Source organism: Haemorhous mexicanus, chromosome 18 (assembly GCF_027477595.1).
Source record: "Haemorhous mexicanus isolate bHaeMex1 chromosome 18, bHaeMex1.pri, whole genome shotgun sequence".
In the NCBI taxonomy this organism is placed as follows: domain Eukaryota; kingdom Metazoa; phylum Chordata; class Aves; order Passeriformes; family Fringillidae; genus Haemorhous; species Haemorhous mexicanus.
The window spans coordinates 7708946-7729194 of NC_082358.1; the positions used below are offsets into that span (position 1 = coordinate 7708946).

The 20249-nt window shown below is 45.7% G+C and overlaps 2 protein-coding genes across 2 annotated transcripts; one reads left to right on the forward strand and one right to left on the reverse strand.

The window, feature by feature from the left end:
• Positions 1–239: 239 nt before the first annotated feature.
• ZNFX1 (zinc finger NFX1-type containing 1) lies at positions 240–13412 on the reverse strand. The gene is made up of 13 exons (XM_059862941.1): positions 12973–13412; positions 10297–12297; positions 9376–9504; positions 8790–8935; positions 8444–8587; positions 7887–8004; positions 7389–7645; positions 6736–6875; positions 6272–6426; positions 5473–5618; positions 5005–5115; positions 4196–4291; positions 240–2801 (listed from the first exon to the last, which is right to left on the reverse strand). Exons 1-13 carry the CDS (start codon positions 13025–13027, stop codon positions 375–377), a joined length of 5925 nt encoding a protein of 1974 aa, XP_059718924.1. The 5' UTR covers positions 13028–13412; the 3' UTR covers positions 240–374.
• A 41-nt stretch (positions 13413–13453) lies between these two features.
• Positions 13454–19816, forward strand: DDX27 (DEAD-box helicase 27). The gene is made up of 21 exons (XM_059862942.1): positions 13454–13611; positions 13696–13830; positions 13933–13992; positions 14265–14415; positions 14768–14814; positions 14972–15058; positions 15776–15881; positions 15966–16139; positions 16447–16597; positions 16750–16849; positions 16958–17099; positions 17174–17327; positions 17440–17521; positions 17603–17780; positions 17958–18064; positions 18198–18303; positions 18405–18499; positions 18598–18724; positions 18960–19044; positions 19245–19319; positions 19607–19816. The coding sequence occupies exons 1-21, from the start codon at positions 13516–13518 to the stop codon at positions 19620–19622; spliced, it is 2274 nt and encodes a 757-aa protein (XP_059718925.1). The 5' UTR covers positions 13454–13515; the 3' UTR covers positions 19623–19816.
• Positions 19817–20249: the final 433 nt, after the last annotated feature.

Here is a 20249-nt window from a genome sequence, read left to right on the forward strand (position 1 = left end):
AGACAACCCCAAGAGCCGGCCCTGCCCCATAGAGACTGCCCCCCTCCATAGAAAGAGCCCCGCCCCACAGAGAGAGCCCCAAGAGTCAGCCCTGCCCCATAGAGACAACCCCACCCCATAGAGACAGCCCTGCCCCACAGAGACAGCCCCATAGAGACAACCCCACCCCACAGAGACAGCCCTGCCCCACAGACACCCCCACCCCATCGAGACAGCCCCATAGAGACAGCCCAGCCGGGTTGGCAGCGATAAACACTTTATTAAAACGATACACACTTTATTAGTATAGAGCAATAAAACGGGGAAAGCAAGGAAAGCAACGGGGCTGTGCCCCTGCGTGCGTGCCTGTGGGAAGGAGCGAGGCTCACACCCCCCTACATCAGCCGGAGCAGGTCCTCGAAGTTGAGCAGGTCGTTGGCCACCTCGGACCAGGCCGCGTGGGTTGCCCCATCCATCTCCGGGGCCAGGCTGTTGCTGCTCTCGAGAGTGTGGTTCGTGCCACCAATGACTTCGTGGCACTCAGGGCATGTACTCTTCTGCATTGCCCCCCCACACTCCCCAATTACATAGATGTGCCCATTTTTGCACTTGAACCAGTGGCCACGGGGACAGCCGATGGCACTGACAATCTGCACTCGCTCAGCTTCAGAAATCCCCAGCCCTGACATGGGCAAGCTCACATTGATCTTCTCCAGGTGAGCCTTCACTGCAGCCTCATCCTCCTCTGTGAATTTCTTTGTCCCTTCCAGGATCTCACGTGCACTGTTAATCTCTGCTGCGATGTCTGCAGGGATCACGCTACGTGCTTTGCACCTTGCCAAGAGGCTCAGCAAGTAAGTCAGTCTCTGGATCTCAGACTGCAGGTCAGTGAGCTCCTGTTCTGTAAAACTGATGCGTTGCCTATCCAACCACTTCTGCACTTCATCCAGCCTCTTTATCAGCCCTTTCTTTTCATTCTCATCAATTTTATTCAGAGAATTAGTTAGGTCTGCTACACGTTTGTAGAAATTAAGCAGGTTCTCAATTAGTCCGATACTCTTTGTGGAGAGAGGAGAAGCTTTTAGTTTCTCTTCCAGCATGGCATACTTAGAGAATAGGTGATGCCTCAGATAAAGATTCTGTGCCAGTGCAGCCCGCAGTCTCCGTCTGTTAGACTCAATTTCCTCTGCCGGGCCTTGGATTTTCTGTTTCACCCGTTCTATCTCCTCCACCTGCCTTTTCACACTGCTGCCATATCTCAGATTCTTTCTGATGGGTGTCTGACACAGAGGGCATACCTTCAGCTTGACAACATCATCATCTTCATCCATATAGTGGTCAAGGCCTTGAGACTCAAAGACATGGCCACAGTCTTCAAGCTGTACAAATCGAGCATCTGGGTCATCCTCAAAGCCAAAGAAGATCTGAGTGAGTTCCTCGTGGTCACAAACAAGGCACTTCTTTGGGCAGGGCTCTCCACACAATCCAACACAGGGATGACCACAGGGCAGCATCTTCATGCAGGGAACATTGCAGCGAGGCCTGTTGCACGGCTCAGAGCAAAGCTTGGTACACTGGTAGTGCTGGCACTGCCACTCACATGGCTCAGCACAAGGAACACACCTTTCCCAACACTTCTTTTTGCACTTGCTGTGAATACAATAGTTCTGACATTCCTTCTGACAAGGAGGACATTCTGTAGTACAAGGCTCTTGACACTTGTGGGAACAGATCAAGACACGCTTGCATGGGCTATCACACGCCTTATGAAATCTTCCTCCAAAGCACGTATGACAGGAACCTGAACATTCATGACCACATGCCAGTGTGACAGAACACTTACTCTCACATTTCACAGCCTCCTCATGTGCCATCCTAGTCATCCAGCAAGAAACTTTCTGCTCGTGGCCACATTTCAGTGTGGCTGTAACCTGTTTAGGACACTTAATTGTGCATTGCTGCCCACAGGAACGCATGCATGTGTGTCCACAGTTTAACTGCTTCTGGCAAGGTTCTAGGCACTCAAATTTGCATTCTGGAATATGGCATGGCACCATCTGTATGTGGCCACACTTAGAAAGAGTTTTCTCTACCTTCATCATACATTTTCCACAGGACTTATAACATGCCTTTGGGCAGGGGTGCCCATCTTCACAAAGTACCTTTTGACAAGGCTTCAGGCACTTGTACTCTTCGTGCTCTGGGTCATATGGGTGACATGCCCTTGCGCAAGCATGTCCACAACTCAACCTAAACTCACAGGGACGATTACAGCCTCCCTCCGGGACACTGTTGAAGTCTTCAGCTGTAGATACCTTTGTCTTGGTTCCAGGGTGGTTTTGACAGCAAAGCTCCAATGACTGGCCAATGTGACCGTTCTTCCCAAGGGTTTCAATGATCTTGTTCCAGAGAGGAACCTTGCCAAGCATTCTCATGTTCCCAATACAATAGAGGCCTTTCTTAGCTCTGGACAATGCCACACATATCCGATTAGGGATCTGCAAGAACCCAGGTCTCCCCTCTTTGTTGCTCCTCACCAATGACAGCAGAATAATATCATTCTCCTCTCCCTGGTACTTATCTACCACATGAACCTTCACACCTTCAAAGATCTTTGCTGGCATGAGCTCACGCAGACAGAAAAGCTGTCCAGTGTAAGTAGTGAGAATGGTGATCTGAGAAGGTTCATAGCCCTGACACAAGAAATACTTGCACAGTTGCACTACAAAGTGGGCCTCGTGTGGGTTCTGGTGGCTTTTCCCTTCCTGGATCTCTTGTTCAGGAACCTCATGTTCCACAAAGAAGACATTAGTTGCGACACCCTGAAACAAGAGAAAGGATGTCAGAGAGAATTCTAGTTTCTGTCACCCCAGCCTGTTTCCATGCTCCTGATTATCCACTGACAGCAGGACTTTTAAGGAGTTGACTACAGTATGCAGTTACTGTCTACTTAGGTGATTTCCTCTTAGATTTCCATAAGTTATTAATCAAATTCCCATTTCAGGTAATATTTTAGTATCCTAATATGAAATCAGTTTCTGATTTTATTCCCTATCCTTCCACAGATGTTTTTACTGTACATTTCCAGGTTATACCAAATAAAACATGAAGTGTTAGTAACTTCTCAAAGCATATTCATGGTGTGAACAATGTCTTGTTTTGGCTCTGTGGGAGAAAGATACTAAGTTACCAGTGCACAGGGCTGTGCACTGGCCTAAAACACACTTCCTCTGCTGCTGCAATAAAAACAAAGCAGCAAGGAAGATTTCTCCTTCAACAGAAAAAACTAGGAATGCTGGGACTCCAACAGTCACTCACCAGCTCATGGTGTGCAGAGTTGACTGCTCACCTGTTCAAAAACTCTATTTGCCTTGAGTTAGCAGGGGCTTTTAATTTTTTACCTATTAACTGGAATTATTCTACCCATAAGAAATTCTTGTTCTGCCTGCCAAAACCCAGAGACTGATTTTAACAGGAAAGAACAGCTTTTGTAGATCAAACACAGATCTCTGGTTTTCCAAGGTAAGATTACAGAAAGATGACTGTTAATAGTTCAAAGATCCAAGAAAAGCACCAACATAGAGATACATGAAGCCCTGGTTAGGGTTTCCTCATTTGTATTTCCTCATTTCATTGAGGAAATATAAATCAGAAAATAGAGAGTGAATGTTAAGATGGAAGCTCCGTACCATTAAGGAAGAAGCAAAGACTGACACTTCTGACTGATACCCAAGGCAAGCATTCTAATAACTTACTAAATTCTGGCTGTTTATTGTGCATGTTAGATGATAAATGATGACTTTATACTTGTAAGCTGCATAGATCTTCTTTGCAGATGTTGTTTATTGGTAGAATGCCCAAATGGAAAGACCAAGGAAAAAGAGTTCCAGTAATCCTGTCACCTATTTTACGTTGGAGTTTCAATATTTAAGTCTTTCATCTAAGATTTCTTCCTAGCTTTCAAACACCTACAATTCGTTTGTTACCCCTTCCATTTTTTACTGTTCTTTTAAAGTCATTGGTATTGGATCTATTTCCACTGTCTACCATCACTAATGCCAGAAGAACTACACATTACTTATGTCATTCCTTGATTCAGGTATAAATTTCAACAAGTGAATTTGACCTAAGAATTTGAAATCCTTGAACACTGTAGTTTACAGAAACTCATTTAGCCAGTAACAGGGGACAAAAGCCTGGATTGCTGAAAACTCACTTTTATGTTCTCATATTCCAGGACAGAGGGATGGTTCTCCAGTTTCTCGTATATATGAGGACTGATAAGCTGGGCAATTTCAGGGCGCATGCGGTGCTGAAACACAAAACACTTTTATCAGTCTTGAGAAAGGAGCATCATATTTCCCTGTCAATATTCTTTTGCTCCACTGTACAGACAGTGGCTGAATACAAGACAAGGATGACTTTTCAATAAGAGACAAGAAGAAAGCACTTCCCAATCCCTGCTCTTCCTCACCCCATTGCTGACACCACCAACAACTGCAGGAGTGATAGTAGCAGACCATCTTCAAGAAAATCTCTTGATAAGGTTGTTGCACAATAGTGCTGGTTTCAGTGCAAATCTAAGCACACTTACAGATAACAAAAGTCAGCACCTCACCCTAACTACTAAATGAGCTCTTCCAGGTACTTTTAACACAGGACTGCTGGTGGTAGAATTAACTTCCCCAGGCACCAAGATAGATGATTAGAGCAATTTAGCAGGAAGCATCCTGAGAAGAATTGTGCCATTTCACTCTGCAAAGTTGTGGAAGTTTCAGTTGTCAAAATAAACCATGTCCTTCACACAAAAACATGAGAACCACAGTGCTGTGGACAATATCACTAAATAACTGAAAACATTCTGGAACTCTGTATCAGTTTGACAGCTCCTACCACTCTTTTCAGAAGTTAGAACATTATTTTCTTTTGGGCTGCTCTTACAGTAGAAATATAAACTTAAGTGTATTACAGACTTAAAACAACCTAAATACAAATGCCATGAAGTTTTTTATAGCTCTTACTTACTTGGTACTTCAGACAGACAAAGGGGAAATTCACTTTGATCAGACGTTCAAAGAGAGAGACTTCAAGGTTGAAGTTCTTGGCCAGGTCATATACATTTGCACTAGGCTGCAACTGAAAGAGAAGGCATAGGAGGTCCATGTTTTGGCACTTTTCCTATGTGTAAGTAGGATTTTTCACTGTCATTTTTTTGTGACTGGTCTCCCACTGAAAGGCCAGAGACTGGATTCTTGCAGAAGTGCTTAACATCGAAGTTGGATACAATCACAATCAAAGCACATCTAAAATTGTATCAGTTCAGCTAAAACACCAGTCCCACAGGAGCTCTACTCTAAAACTACAGGAGACAGGACCTGTGGTATCTGTGGAAGTTGGGGAGCAACAAGCCTTGGCAATTTTCCCACACAGCGCTTGGTTAGATGGTTCTTGTTCATTAACCCAGCAGACAGAGATGTTAGTCATGAAAGTTACCTGCTGGTGATCTCCAATGAGGATGAGGTGCTGGCACTCTCTACTCAGAGTAGTAATGGTGTGAGCCTCAAGCACCTCTGCTGCCTCTTCTACAATGACAATTTGTGGCTCTATGTACTGCAAGATCCGTCGGTATTTTGCAGCACCTGAGCAAGGACAGAAGATAAACCTTAGGATATACTGCATTCAAGCAGTAAGGCAAGACTTTTCACAGAGGGGAGTAGGCTCTGTCTCAGAAAAACTGGGGTTCTTCTCAAGATTCCCCATTTCAACACTTGGCTTTTTGAATTTTAAAACAGCACCATACCAGGGATGGCTTCTATATGAAGAGTTATTAAGGAAGGCAGGTGGGGATTAGTCCTATGCCTGCCTTGGTCCTTTTTTCAATGCAGAAGAAACACTCAATGCATTGTTCTACAGACATAAATAAGCCTAAATTGTCTCTCCAAAGGGACATACTACAATGACCTTGACACTACACCTCCAGAAGGTGCTGTGGGAATAGCAATACAGGTATTAGCTGTGCCTTACTAAGGCACAAGTGCTGCAGTTCCTTTAGAACAATGCTGCTAGAGAGAGGGGGAGTGCAAAACGGTACAGAAGCTGCTCATGCCACTAATTAACAACTCTCACAACAGCCCCATTTGCAAAGGGAGTCACTGATTGAAAAGGCTCCAGACTACTGCAGAGCGTGACCCAGGTTCTGAAGCAACACATGATACTAATCTCTCGGCAAAAAGGTTTTTTAAACATGATTGTAAGCAATACAATACTGGTCTGCTTCCCAACTGCTCTGCACCTGTAGTTGTCATCCCCACAATTCTGGTGCTACGGAGAATGCAAAGATCTTGCTCCAGCTTCAGTTCTTTCAGTTTTCTGGCTGCTGCCTGATACTGCTCTTCATAGTCCCGGATGCTCTCTTGAATAAAACCCTGGTAACTCTGCAGCCAAAGCCTGGGAAGAAAGTGCCATTATCACACACTGCAAGGAAAACAGGATGGTGATCCACAGGTTCTGAGTGGATTCAGCTCAAAACTTCTGCCATGCCTTTTGGGAGACAGGCTATTACCATCTGTACTTAGCCCTGAACATGTACAAATGCAGGGCATGACATTGCTTCCCATGCAGTACAAGGAAGGTAAGAACAAGCATGTTCAAACAAGGAACTGAACAGATACAGACAGAAACATCACGGCTTGTTTGCACACTGGAATGATCCTAGGAAACACCTGCCTGACAAGCCCTGCAAAATAGCTTTGTCACCTGTAAAGCCTCCAGCGAGAGTTCAGGTCAAGTTGCCACACATCCTGAATAGCATTGGCCTCTAACTCTGTCATTGTGTTCAGTTTACGGAGCTCAACCTTCATCTTCTGCATAATTTTTCTCCTCTGGCCACGAGTTATCTGCAAAAAAAAAAAAGAAAAAGAAAGTGCCCCAATAAATGTGGTATTCACATGCCCTCTGAACAGAGAGAAACTGTGAGACAAGCAGAGAAGAAGGAAAACACAATTCTTATCTCGCTTGCTGTGCCTGTGTTTTGCTAAAGTAGAATGCAATATGGAGATTGTTTACCCAAAGTGAAGATGTTTTGTTCCCTTGGCCTAGCAGGGCCAAGAAGTGTGTGTGTGTGGGACTGTCACGGGACAGTCAGGAGAGAAGGAGAGATGAGTGCTGTTCTGTGCAGTTGTGAGCAAGAGTGAGTGCCTGGCAGATTCAGTTTAGATACAACGTACATAGTATAATAAAGTAATTCATTAGCCTTCTGATGATGGAGTCAGATGCATCATTTTCTCTGCCCTCGCCTTCGTCGGAGTCACCATTGATTTACAATAAATAAGCAGTTACAGCACAAAGATTCCTTTGTGTTAGCATCCCCATGTTATTCTTTACACAGTCATGCTAATGCATGCAGTTACCTCCCACCGCATGTTCTCCTGCCGTGGTTGAGCTTTTCCTTCTTCCTGGTCCAGCTTCATAGCCAACATGGAACGGGCTATTTCATGAACACTGTCATCCTCCTTCTCCCTCCTCCAATAGTTTGCTATCATTTCATCCTCAAGCACTCTCTCATCTTCAATCAGGTCAGCCATTTCTGGGATTGCCAAAAGCTCCTCCTCTTCTTCATCTTCCTTCTCCTCCTCTCCCTCCTGCTGACCACCTGTAGAGTCACCAGCTGCATGAAGTAAGCCACAGGAACTCTGTTAGTGCAGCAGTCAGATCACTACATTGAAATGAGGGTTAATCTTCTTTCTATTCCCTCACAATATCACACATCATTCAGTGCCTGTTAAGTAGCAGTGTCTCTTTACTGGCACACATACCCTGCTTAGCTTAGGTAAACACACTTGTGAAAAATGTGTGGGGGGTGGCTGTCTTTCTGGTGTTTGTTTTTTTTTTTGTTTTGTTTGTTTTACCTGGATTTTCAGCCGATATATTCTCTGCAGCCTTCTGGGTGAAGGCAGATACACCAAGTCCCAGCCACTCCAGAATCAGTGAGTGTTGTGAACCAATGTAGTAAAACTCAGTGTCCTCCTAATACAGGGAAAGTCAAATCAGCCAGGCCTATTGCACTTCAGAGTCTTAGCATGATGCCAAAGCAGCACCTTACAGCAGTGGCAACTAGGACAAGTCCCCCCAAGACACCCTCCTGAACTAGAAAGTCCAAGCAGACCCAGATCTTCAGAAAGGGTACCCCTCCTCCCTTCAGTTTAAGAGGATTTCCTTTGGGTACTTGCATTTTTATGCTGCTAAAGATCACTTAGAATCTCTGCAGTTTAAAGGAGCAAAATTCAAAGCTCCTGCCTGTCTAAACTACTGTCATTTGGCACAGCTTGCTGTTCACTCCCTTACTTTCCCAGTAACCAAATGATGCTAAAAAGATGCATGCTTAGGGAACCTCAGGCCCATTAGCAGAAAAGATGGTAAGCATGCACTGGGACTGCTTGACTCAGAAGAAAGGGACCTTTCTTACCAGAGCCCTGCTCAGGCTGGCCCAGTGCTGGGGTGCCATGTGCCTTTTCAAGTAGCGCTCGTGCAGAACTCCGTAGGCCGTGCACTCCAACCGCTTCGCTCCTTCAAGGAGACCCTCCTCAGCCTCCTTCATCTCATTTGTTATCTACTCATAACAAAGACAAGGGAGGCAGTGTTACACTCAGAAAAACAAAGCTCACTAACAGCAGGACAAAAAACTGACAGAAGAATTAAGAGGCCAAATTCAGCGTAAAACAAGATGAAAGGCCACGTGTGGGGGAGGTTTAATATCTCCTTCAATGCACAGGCAACCCAGTCCCAGCATCTCCCAGGAGGTCTGTACATACATATTCAGAGTCTCTGAAGAGGTTGTCTGGGAAGTCAAATCTGCTGGTATGCTTCCTCAGCTCCTTCAAGGTGAATCTCTGCAGGGCTGCACTGCTACACCTGCCCCCAACGCGCACTATCCCATCGAATTCAAATGAGAGTATTCCTGTGAATAAAAAAGAAATATTAGAACTAAAGGGCCAAGCTCAGTTTTCAGCAGGTAGAAAAAATACCCTTTGACTGCAAATCCTACAGTGGTTTACTCTGAATGAAGTTTTTTAACCTATGTCAATGGGGCTAGAGTCACTAAAAAGAATCAAACCAAAATGCAGGTTATCATGCCATACAATGAGCAGAGTAAGAGTTATAGTATAGTTTCTAATTACAGGCTCCAACAACAGGTTGACCAGAGAATTTGTGGCTGCACTATCACTTGAAGGGTTCAAGGCCAGGCTGGACAGAGCTTGGAGCAACCTGGTCTAGTGGAAGGTATCCCTGCTGTCCACAGCAGGTGCGTTGGAACTAGATGATCTTTAAGGTCTTTCCAACCCAAACCATTCTATGATTCTATGACTAAAACACTATCCTGCTTGCAGGTACTCTTACCTTCTAAGAACTGATCCAGTGCATGGTTAGTATAGCAGACTATAAGGATGGGACGCTTCCAGAGGCCTTGCCACACGTGATCATTAGTCAAGAGAGCCTGAACAATCTTCAAACCCACATAAGTCTTCCCTGCAAGACAAGCTCAGAATCAGAAAAGGGTAATCCATCCTCTATGAGTGCCTTGAAACATAGAAATCATCAAAAACAGATTTAAGATTTATTTCCAGGCTGCCAATCTGGTCTGTACCAAGAGAACTGACTCCAGGGGTAACTAGCTTACAAAATGTAGACAAAGTAACATTATACTGACATTCCAGCCTGTAGCTAAGCAAGGCCACAGTCTGCAAGAATGTTATTTTTTGGATAATACACCAGACCTGGACACAGGGTTTCCTCTCCCACTGCATTCTCCAGCCCACTCTGGTACTGGCATCATAGATGACATTTGGCTGCACATGAAATATCCACACACTATTGGAATACAAACACTGGTGCTTGTTAAATTCAGGAACCATTTAAAACAATTACAGTCCATCTTGTAATACTTTATTCACACAATGGTTCACGGCTGAATGTTCCCAAAGCCCTAACATGCTGTGAAGACAAGTAGGAGAGTGCTGCACAGCAAGAAGGACCAAGTTCTCAAAGGCCACTGTAAACTTCTTTACCCCAATATACAAGCACAGCCAACAGTGCAGTTGGTGTCTATTTGCATGTAGGTGGGCAAAGATCAGATGTGGCTATTTGAGGATATTTAACTGTCTCCACAGCTCACACTAACTGGGTGACTCAAGCATCAATTATGCACAGGACTAAAGCTTTGGAGACAGTACAGCTGGCTTTCTCTGAAGTTAATCTCCCTCGATGGGGAAATCACAAGAACTTCTTAAATTACAGAGCCTTTAAGCAAATATGTCTCACCAGTGCCAGGAGGTCCTTGGATGATAGCCAGCTCATTGGTGAGTGCAAGATTCAATGCCTGCATCTGAGATTCATCTAATTTCAAATCTTCCATTGAAAGCCATTGACTGGGATCTAGAATTTCGACACTTCTCAAGCTATCAGGGCACTTCTCTTTATGTGAAGTCTTCACCAAGGGTGCAAGGTTGTAGGCAGTATCCTGTTTCAGGTATGCTGGCTCCTTCACCCGTGTATCACATTCCACAATGTACTTCTGGAATGGGATATCTTCTTCCCGCATTTTCTGCAACCCTTCTAGCACATGCCGATAGGCCTCAAAATAGGCAGTTGTCTCTACCATGAGGAAAGAGTCTGAGGGTTGAAACTGTCCTGGCAATGGCTGGCTGTCTGCATCAAAAGACAGCTCCACAATCCCATTGACAAGTTCTGCAGCATTACGATTAGAAACGGTGGCAAAAAGGAATGTTTCAAAGTGATCTTGGGACATGCAGACAAGGGATCCATACAGCAATCGTTTGGAATTTTGCCACTGTACAAACCTCAGTGGTTTTGTGTCAAACTGGACCTTGTAAGCAATGCCATCTGGGGTACAAGATGGGGCAATAATCCGTGCATCAAAGTAGATCCTTATATCATCAAATTTCTTCCTTCTTAAATTTCTGTCCTGGAGGTTCTGCAAAACCTCCATGATACCTTCCCTTAAAGGCCTTACAAAGTCTTCTCTCAAAAGTCGGAAGTGGGTGTCAAGATAAATACTGGTGCTTTCATATTTTCCAAAAACAAAATTGGGACGTAGAAAGGGTTTCTCATTACCGTGTATCTCATTATATGTTGGATAAATGCTCATGAAACGATAGCTTTCTGCTTGCCCATCTTGAGGCTGCACAAATGTACACTTATCAGCCCTCAGGGTGCCTTCACGTCTCTTCTCCTGCAGATGCTGCATGAGCATCTGGACTTGATCGAGATTCTTCTCTGTCTCTTCTGTGATGTCCACACCAAAAGCTCTCAGGGCACCTATGGATGCTGTCAAGACTGTCAAGAGAAGGGAGACTTTCTGCACAGAGCTGGCTGGGAAAGTACTTATCAGGTTCTGAAGAAGTAAAATGATGTTGCTGATATGCTCAGGATACTCATGGCGTACAGTAGGATCTATTTCTGTTACCATGTCAGACACATACTGTGGCAGACAGACCTTGAGAAAGTTGGACTCCTTCAGAACCCCAAGAATGTGTTGGACACTCTGTCTATCCATTTGGGAACTGCATGCTTTCTGAAGCACCTGGCAAATGAGCTGAACAAAATTGCGGCTCATGGTTGTTTGGGAAAGAAGTTCCTTCAACCCTGAATTGGAAGCAAGTGTGATGACAACTTCTGAGGGGTCTTTCTCAAGGAGACTTTCAAGGAATTTATAGCCAATCCTTCTGGCTTGCCGAGACTGCTCACGGTGGTGGGCACCACCTGGGGTAGCATTCTGGTAGAAATGAGGATTCTCCCGAGGTTGCATCCTCCATGTGCTACCTTCATTTTCCCACCTACTCCTCAGCCCTCTCCCTCTAGCTCCTCCCTGAGCTTGTCCACCTTGATACCTCCTTCCCCTGCCTCCATTTTCTTGTTCATTCCAGGGTCCTCTGGTCCTCTCATGGGCTTGTCCACGCTGACACCTTCTTCCTCTAAATGCATTTTCTTGCTCATTCCAGGGTCCTCTGCCCCTCTCATGTGTTTGTCCACCTTGATACCTCATTGTCCTTCCCTCATTCTTCTGTTTCATCCAGAATCCTGTGGCTTCACTGTTGGCCTGTTCATCTTGGATTCTTGGATTCTTACTTGATTGAGGAACCTCAGAAATCCAGCCACCAAACTCCTCTTCTCTTCGCCCATGTAGAAAGGTATAATCACTGTCGTGGAGGTTTTCCCCTAATTTAGGTGCCTGGCCTGGTACCTTATTTGTTCTGTTTCTGCCTCTTCCTATAAAGCCAGTGCCCAAACGAAGTGAATGCCCTTTAAAAAAAGCAGAAAAAAAGACACTCCTTTATTATAAATCAACCAAACTAACATGCCTCCCAACAAAGACGAATGAACATATTGACCTGGCAGTCAGCATATTTTGATCATTTACATCAAATTAAAAAATTATTACATTTGCACACAGATTTTCAAATTGGTGTCTCATTTGTATCCTTCTATCCAAGTGCTAAAGAGAGTGCTGTGCTTAGAGTTCACTCGAAGACACTAAAAAAGACAATCTCTTTCCACAGAACTGAAAGCAGAAGTAAGAAGGTGAAAGATAAAGTTTTCTGCACAGGACAGCATTTCCTCGGGAGTTAATCATCAGTGAAATAATGATAGAGGACGCCACAGCTGACTTGAACTGTACATAGCACAGACAAAACATGGAGTGTCTGCTTTCAGCCTCTCGGAGTAGCAGGAAGCACAGCCCACAGGGCCTTGGTCAGAGTCCCCACAGAACGTTTGGGGGAAAACTGAATGCTAGCAGGAACAAACAGCAAGAGGCTGCTGCAAACACTTCTTTATTTGCAGCAAGGGCAAATAAAGAAGTGTTGAAACTCAGCTCTGAGAGAAAATTCCGCTGTACACAGGTAGGGAAGTAGCGGATCCCCCCGTACCAGCACCACACCCAGCCCTCCTGCCCTGCATTCCCCGGAGGACCCTCACCTCTCACTCCACCTCGGAATTGTAGGGCGTGGGGCTCCTGCCCAGGACCCTCCATCGCCGGCCGGGGACCGCTCCGGGTGTGTTCCAGCTCTCCGGGGCGAGGGCAGCGCTGGGCGCCGGGGACCGCGGCGCTCCTGCGGCCGAACACGGGCGAAGCTGCGCCGCGTCTGACCCGAAACCCCGCAGCGCTTCCCTTTCCAATTCCCCCCAAAGTTTCACTTTCCAGTTCCCCGCAAGTCCCGCCCGGTGGGCAGAGCCCCCGCCCCTGTCAGCGGCGGGCAGCACCTCCCAAACGGAGCTTCTCCTCCTCTCTCCGGCTCCCGCGGCAAAGGGAAGCGAAGAGAAGGGGAAGCGAAGCAGAGGGAAAGTGCAAATGATGGAAAACACACAGCACCGCCACCGGTCCGGCCCCGGCACGGCTGCTTTCGGTTTCCTTTCCCGGCACTGCGGGGCGGAGGCAGCCGCGGCTCTGCCCACCCGCCCGGGCCCGGCCCCCGGCCCGGCCCAGCGCACGCGTGTCCCGCGGGGTTCCGGCTCGCAGCCATGGCCACGCTGGAGAGCCTGGGCCTGGTGGGCACCATCGCCGAGGGGGACGTGGTGCCCGTGGACTCTGAATCCGGCGACTCCGAGGATGAGGAGGTGGGGCCGGGCGGGCGGGGAGGCGCGGGCCGGGCCGGTGCGGCGGGGCCGGGCCGCGGTCCTTGCTCACGGCTGTTTCCGCAGGAGCTGCCCCGGGCGCCGGGCCCCAGGCGGCGGGGACCCTCCCGCGGCGACTTCAGCGCCGACTTCGTGTTCGGGGAGGCGGAGGCCGGCGGGGAGGATGCCTGGACGGCGGCGCTGCGGCAGCTCCGCGGCAAGGTGAGGCCTGAGGCCGGGATGGAGCTGCGATGCCACAGGCCACAGCGCTCACTGCTCCCCTGGGCTCCACTTACAGCTCTCCTGTTGTGATTTTGTGCCTAGAAAGCAGCTACGACGCTGGATGAGAAGATTGAGAAAGTGAGACAGAAAAGGAAGCTCCAGGTCAGGGTCTTTCTTTTTGCTGAAAAGATTGGTATGTGTTTGGCCATTCCCTGAGCCGCGGTGCTCTGGCTGCAGCTCATCGCTTCGGCTCAGTTTGCTGCCACATGTGATGTGCTGCTGAACGGGTGAGGTTGCAGAATTATTAATGATTAAAGTTATGCAAACTCGTGGATTTGTGAATGGGCTCATAATAACAAACACAGACTCACAAAGGATTGAAGTTTCTTTTTCATCCTTTCTTTTTAAAACATTTTCGTAATTTTGTTTTTTAGGAAAGAGAAGCTAAACAAGCCAAAGTGAAAGATGAGGATCCAGAGGCTGAAGATGATCAAACCAAAAAGGAGCACGAGGATTGCAGTAGGGATGAAGAAGATGTGGAGTCTGAGTATTCACTGGATGATGAAAGTATCTTCACAAAAGCAGGTATCAGCACTGAGATGGCCAAGAATCTGACACAGAGTTGGCTCACTGGAGAAAAGTCTGAAGTGAAGCAAGTGGGCAAGGAGCACCTTTTATATTTTGTTTGCCTTCTGCGACATTCCTTCTGATTTTAATCAAGTTTATTTTGAATGGTAGCCATAATTGAACTCATCCCTGAACAAAGGAGTTTACTGGGCAGTTTTACTCCATTACATGCCTCTACTTGTTTCTGAGGCTTCTCTCTCAATATCTGAATTGAGAGCAAAAAGTATGAGGTTACAGGGTGAAGATAGTTTATCTTGTTTTGGGTTTAGCTGTGCTTCCTAGTTCTTGTCACATTTCTCTTTCTCTGCAGATAAGGTCAAAGTGAAGGAAAAGAAGAGATCAAAAAAGGGAGTAGTGGTAAGTGTTAAAAACTAGTCAAAATCCTCCAGTATTTCCTATTGAGGAATTTGCTTTGGTTAACAAACCGTAGCTCAGAAACCAGCCCAGAGCCCTTTGATAACATGTTGTGTTGCTGCATGTGTTGTTCCAGTTTTGTTGTTTTTCCTGTTTTTAGGAAGCAGAGAGCTTTTTTGAAGATGCTTCTCAATATGATGATAACTTGTCGTTCCAGGACATGAATCTTTCACGACCTTTGCTGAAGGTATTCACCTAGCTGATTTATTACATATTACTCTGAAGAATGTTGTACAGCCTCCCTGCCACCAGTTAGAACTGTCAAATTTCTCATTGCTTTGCCACCTCTCTGACAAGGAAATCATTTGGGAGCTAGTGTGAGAGTCCTTTAGAAGCTGTTATTATACATTAACAGAAACTGTTCTTTGATTGTGTCAATCAAAGATTGAATGTGTTAACACCACCTTGAGCAAGACTTGTCACAGCATGGTTGAAGGTCATCTTGTCCAACCCCTGCTCAAGAAGGGCCACATAGAGTTCCTGCCTAGGAATGTGTTCACATGGCTTTGAATATCTCCAGGGCTGGAGACTGCAAATTTGTGGGCCCCTTGTCCTGCTGCTTGGTCACCCTTGAGGTGAAAAAGTGGTTCTTGGTGTTTAGAGGGAACTAAACACATACATCACCATGTTTCAATTTGTGCCCATTGCATCTGTCTCTGGGCACCACTGAACAGAGCCTGGCTCCATCCACTTTCCACCCTCCCATCAGGTATTTGTTGACATTGACAGATTTCCCCTGAGCTTTCTCCAGGCTCAGCAGTCCCAGCTCTGTCAGCCTTTCCCCAGATGCTTGTCTCTCTGCAGTATGTCTGTGTATCTTGTAGTGATGAGCCCAGCTCTGGGCACAGCACTCCAGGTGTGGTCATATCAGAAACAGAGTTTAATTGCTCTCCCTCCTTTCTAGGCAATCACAGCTCTTGGCTTCAAGCAACCAACCCCAATTCAGAAGGCTTGTATCCCAGTGGGTCTTCTGGGAAAGGATATTTGTGCTTGTGCTGCCACTGGGACAGGTAGGGATTGAGCAGGGCACTAGAAACAGAGAATCAGCTATTCACAATAATTGGTAACCCTTCTTAAATTTTTTCTTTTTTCAGGTAAAACAGCTGCCTTCATCTTGCCTGTCCTTGAGCGCCTGATTTACAAACCTCGTCAGGCTCCAATAACACGTGTACTGGTTCTGGTGCCAACACGAGAGCTGGGTATTCAGGTGCACTCTGTCACAAAACAGCTGGCACAGTTCAGCAGTGTCACAACTTGCCTGGCAGTAGGTGAGTGTTCAGTCTTTTATGTGAACTGTACAGCTCATGGTAAACCACTATACAGAACTGGGAATTCTGTGTGTAAAACTGGAGGCTGTGTGGTTATGCTTTTAGTAGATACATGGAGGTTTAAAATCTTGCTTTCCATGGTTATGTTGTACTTGTTTACCTGTTTCTGAGAAAGAAAATATGGAGTCATTTCTGTTTTTGAATGTGGTTTTATCTGAGGTGCTTCCCATTCCTCAGGCAGTTTGCATCCCTGTACTCTGCTGCAGTGTGCTGCAGGGGTCAGCAATCTGTATTCCCTCTCTTTCAGGTGGCCTGGATGTGAAGACTCAGGAAGCTGCTCTGCGCTCAGGGCCAGACATTCTTATTGCCACTCCTGGGCGACTGATTGATCATCTCCACAACTGCCCTTCTTTCCACCTGAGCAGCGTTGAGGTGCTGATTTTGGATGAAGCAGACAGGTAGAGTAAGCAGGACAGCAGTGAAAATCATGGCAGTTTTCTGCTTTCCTTTCTCCAGGCTATCAGGCTGTCCTTGTTGTCTTGCCTTATGTAATGTTTCTTGGCCAGGCTTAAATGAAGCTGCCTTACTTTGCTCTTTTTCTCCTGTGTAGGATGCTGGATGAATACTTTGAGGAACAGATGAAGGAAATAATCAGGTTGTGTTCCCACCATCGTCAGACAATGCTTTTCTCTGCCACAATGACTGAGGAGGTAAGACAAGCTGCTGAGAAACATACCCAAGCAGGAAATTGAATGGGAATTTGTCAGGTCTTTTACTAGAAGTCATGTGGACTTTTTTTTCTTAACCTGTTTTTGTAGGTGAAAGATTTGGCTTCTGTTTCCCTGAAAAATCCCGTCCGGATTTTCGTGAACAGCAACACAGATGTTGCGCCTTTCCTGCGGCAGGAATTTATCCGCATCAGACCCAACCGGGAGGGGGACCGAGAGGCCATTGTTACAGGTTGGTGATGAGCCAAGGCAGCCTGGAATCAGTGAGTGACTGTGGAGCAGCCTTCTGAGAGGACTTTCTTTTAGCTCTGCTGACACGAACCTTCCAGGATCACGTGATGCTTTTCACCCAGACCAAGAAGCAAGCTCACCGCATGCACATCCTGCTGGGACTGATGGGCCTGCGGGTTGGGGAGCTTCATGGGAACCTCTCTCAGACACAGCGGCTGGAATCACTCAGGTATTAGCAGGCTTAGTTAGCAGCCTAAGCTAAAAAGAAGCTCCAAGTTGGAAGTTTTAGGGTGGAAGTGGATGGCTACATTCATTGCTAATGCATTTGCTTTTCTGCTCAGACGCTTTAAGGATGAGCAGATCGATATCCTGGTAGCTACAGATGTGGCTGCGCGTGGACTTGATATTGAGGGTGTTAAAACGGTGAGTGTTTGAAATGCTGAGCTTTTTATTTTTAATGAGGCATTTCATGTTGATTCCCTACTAACATTGTTTCTGTCACAGGTGATCAATTTCACCATGCCTAACACCATCAAACACTATGTGCACCGTGTGGGTCGGACAGCCAGGGCAGGCAAGGCTGGTCGTTCAGTTTCACTGGTGGGTGAAGAAGAGCGTAAGATGCTGAAGGAGATTGTCAAGACTGCTAAAACACAAGTGAAAGCCAGAATCCTCCCCCAAGGTATGTGGTACTTTTACTGAGGTAAAAAGCTGGAGAGAGTACACAGGGAGTATCGTGGTACACAGGGACACTAAAGGAAAAATAGCACCTGCTTTATCATAATAAAGCAGGAGGTGCTGAAAAACGAGATGGACTTCACATGAGCTGCCTCTGCTGTTCATATTGTATTGTTTTCAGATGTCATATTGAAATTTCGGGAGAAGATTGAGAATCTAGAGAAAGATATCTATGCAGTTCTCTGCTTGGAGCGTGAGGAACGTGAGATGCAGCAGTCAGAGGCCCAGGTAAGCAATTTTTTTAGTATCTGGTGCCCATTATGAAGCTACCCTAAGTGTACTTAACCTGCCTGTTTTAGAAAGGGAAAAGAGGAGTAATTTTTACCTACCATGAGCTCACATCTTGCCTGAATTATCACAGATCAACAAGGCAAAGAAGCAGCTGGAGACAGGAAAAAAAGAGACTGGAAGTGAGAGTTTGGAGCGGAGCTGGTTCCAGACCCGTGAGGAGAGGAAGAAAGAGAAATGTGAGTCATGACACTGTGGCCTTGTTAAATTCTATAGCCACAGCTGGACTCGGCTCTGTGCTTTAAAAGGTTTTTTATTCTGCTTTTCTTTCTCTTTCCAGTGGCTAAAGCCCTGCAGGAATTTGACCTAGCATTACGAGGGAAAAAGAAAAGGAAGAAATTTGTACAAGACACACAGAAAAAAGGCCAAATGACAGTGGGTTTATTTATTGACAAGTGGGAATCTGACCAGACTATCAGTTTTCCCTTAGCAAAGCTTCACATCACCAAAACTTGTGTTTTAACACCTTTCAGCCAGAGGAAAGATCACAGTTTGAGATCTTGAAATCTCAAATGTATGCTGAGCGGCTGGCAAAGAGGAATCGCCGAGCAAAGAGAGCCAGAGCCTTGCCAGAAGAGGAACCAGCAGCAGCACCAGCAGGTAGAAACTTTTGTTTTACAGCTAACTTCCTCTATGTCACTTACTTTGCTAGAAATAGGTAAATTAATCTAGTTTGTACAGAGAGCACTGATCTTTAAAGGAATGGCCACAAGTGCTGGCCCAGGGTCCATGTTTGCAGTCATTTGCCTCATGCTTAGGCTAATTGTTGTGTTCAAGAGTACTGTGATGATGCTGTGGCCTTCTGTTTACAACCAGTGTTCTTATTATTTGTTAGGTCCCAAGAAGAAGAAAAAATTGTCTGTGTTTGATGAAGAGCTGACCAACACGAGCAGGAAGGCTCTGAAGCAGTACCGTGCCGGGTAAGGTCTTAGCAGGTCTACATTAGTGCAGACTGCAGTAATGAGAATTTGTTTGCATCTCTGCACTTCCTCAGGGATATTTTGATATTGGGGGAAGAGGTTCTGAAATTGGGGCAGGGTTCTTTTGAGAAGTACCTGTCCTGCTGATAGAATTCTGTGACATGGCTGACCTCTCCTCCCTCCCCTCTCTCTCTCCAAAGCCCATCCTTTGAAGATCGAAAACGCTTGGGTATCGCCCAGCGCAGGAAAGGAGGGAACTTCAAATCCAAGTCCAGGTATACTTCCCTTTACTCTCTTGTTCAAGTTTTGGGGCTTTTTCCTTGCTTTCTTCTTCTTCTTGTAATTGTTTAAAAGGCCCTTGCTAAAAGGTGTGTTGGTTCTGCAGTACCCTCTTATTGCAGGTCTGATGCTGGGGGTAATCAAGGATAGGGCCTTCAGTAACACATTCCTAGGCTTCTACTTGGGAGACCATTTTGCCTAGAAAATGCTCAGTGCTGCTTCTCATCTGTCATTGACAGTTGGGTTGATGGAGTAATAACATTTCTATTCTCTTCTCTTGCAGGTATAAGAGAAAATAAAGTAAGAACTGTTACAAAATTCAGACACACTGTACAGCCCCTCGATTTTGTAGTACTGCAAGGAGACAACCTCAGTAAAATTGAAGTTTTTCTTCAAGTTGTGAAATAGTTCTGGGATGGTTGTCAATTACCTGGTTGAAGACTCTGAAATCATCTGTAGCAACCCATGAAATAAAGGATTATTTTTCTTGTAAGATGTTGACTCTCTTTTATGGATGGCTAGAACAACTGGGAGCTGGAATATGTTACATCTTTCTAGTTCATGTATGTAATGATTTCAAGGCAAAAACCGAACAAAGTTTTGCTCATATACTTCTGTGATGTCAAATAACTAAGAGCTGAAAAAAAATCTTGTGGTTTAGAACCCGTTTCTATAATAAGAAGAAAAGTTTTTCAAACCACCTGTCATAAAGATGGTTTCTTTCATTTTTTATCCTCTCCACTCTCCCAATCTGTTCTTTTTCCATCAGCCTTGTTAAACTTCATTGCTATGCTTTAATTTCTATAAGGAACACAAAATAACTGGTAATTTCTGTCTATACAAATTAAGTTTTTTTTCTTCAGGCTTGCTCTTCTGGGATGACCAATGTGGAGCAGTAAAAAGTAATGGCTGCACTCTTGACACAA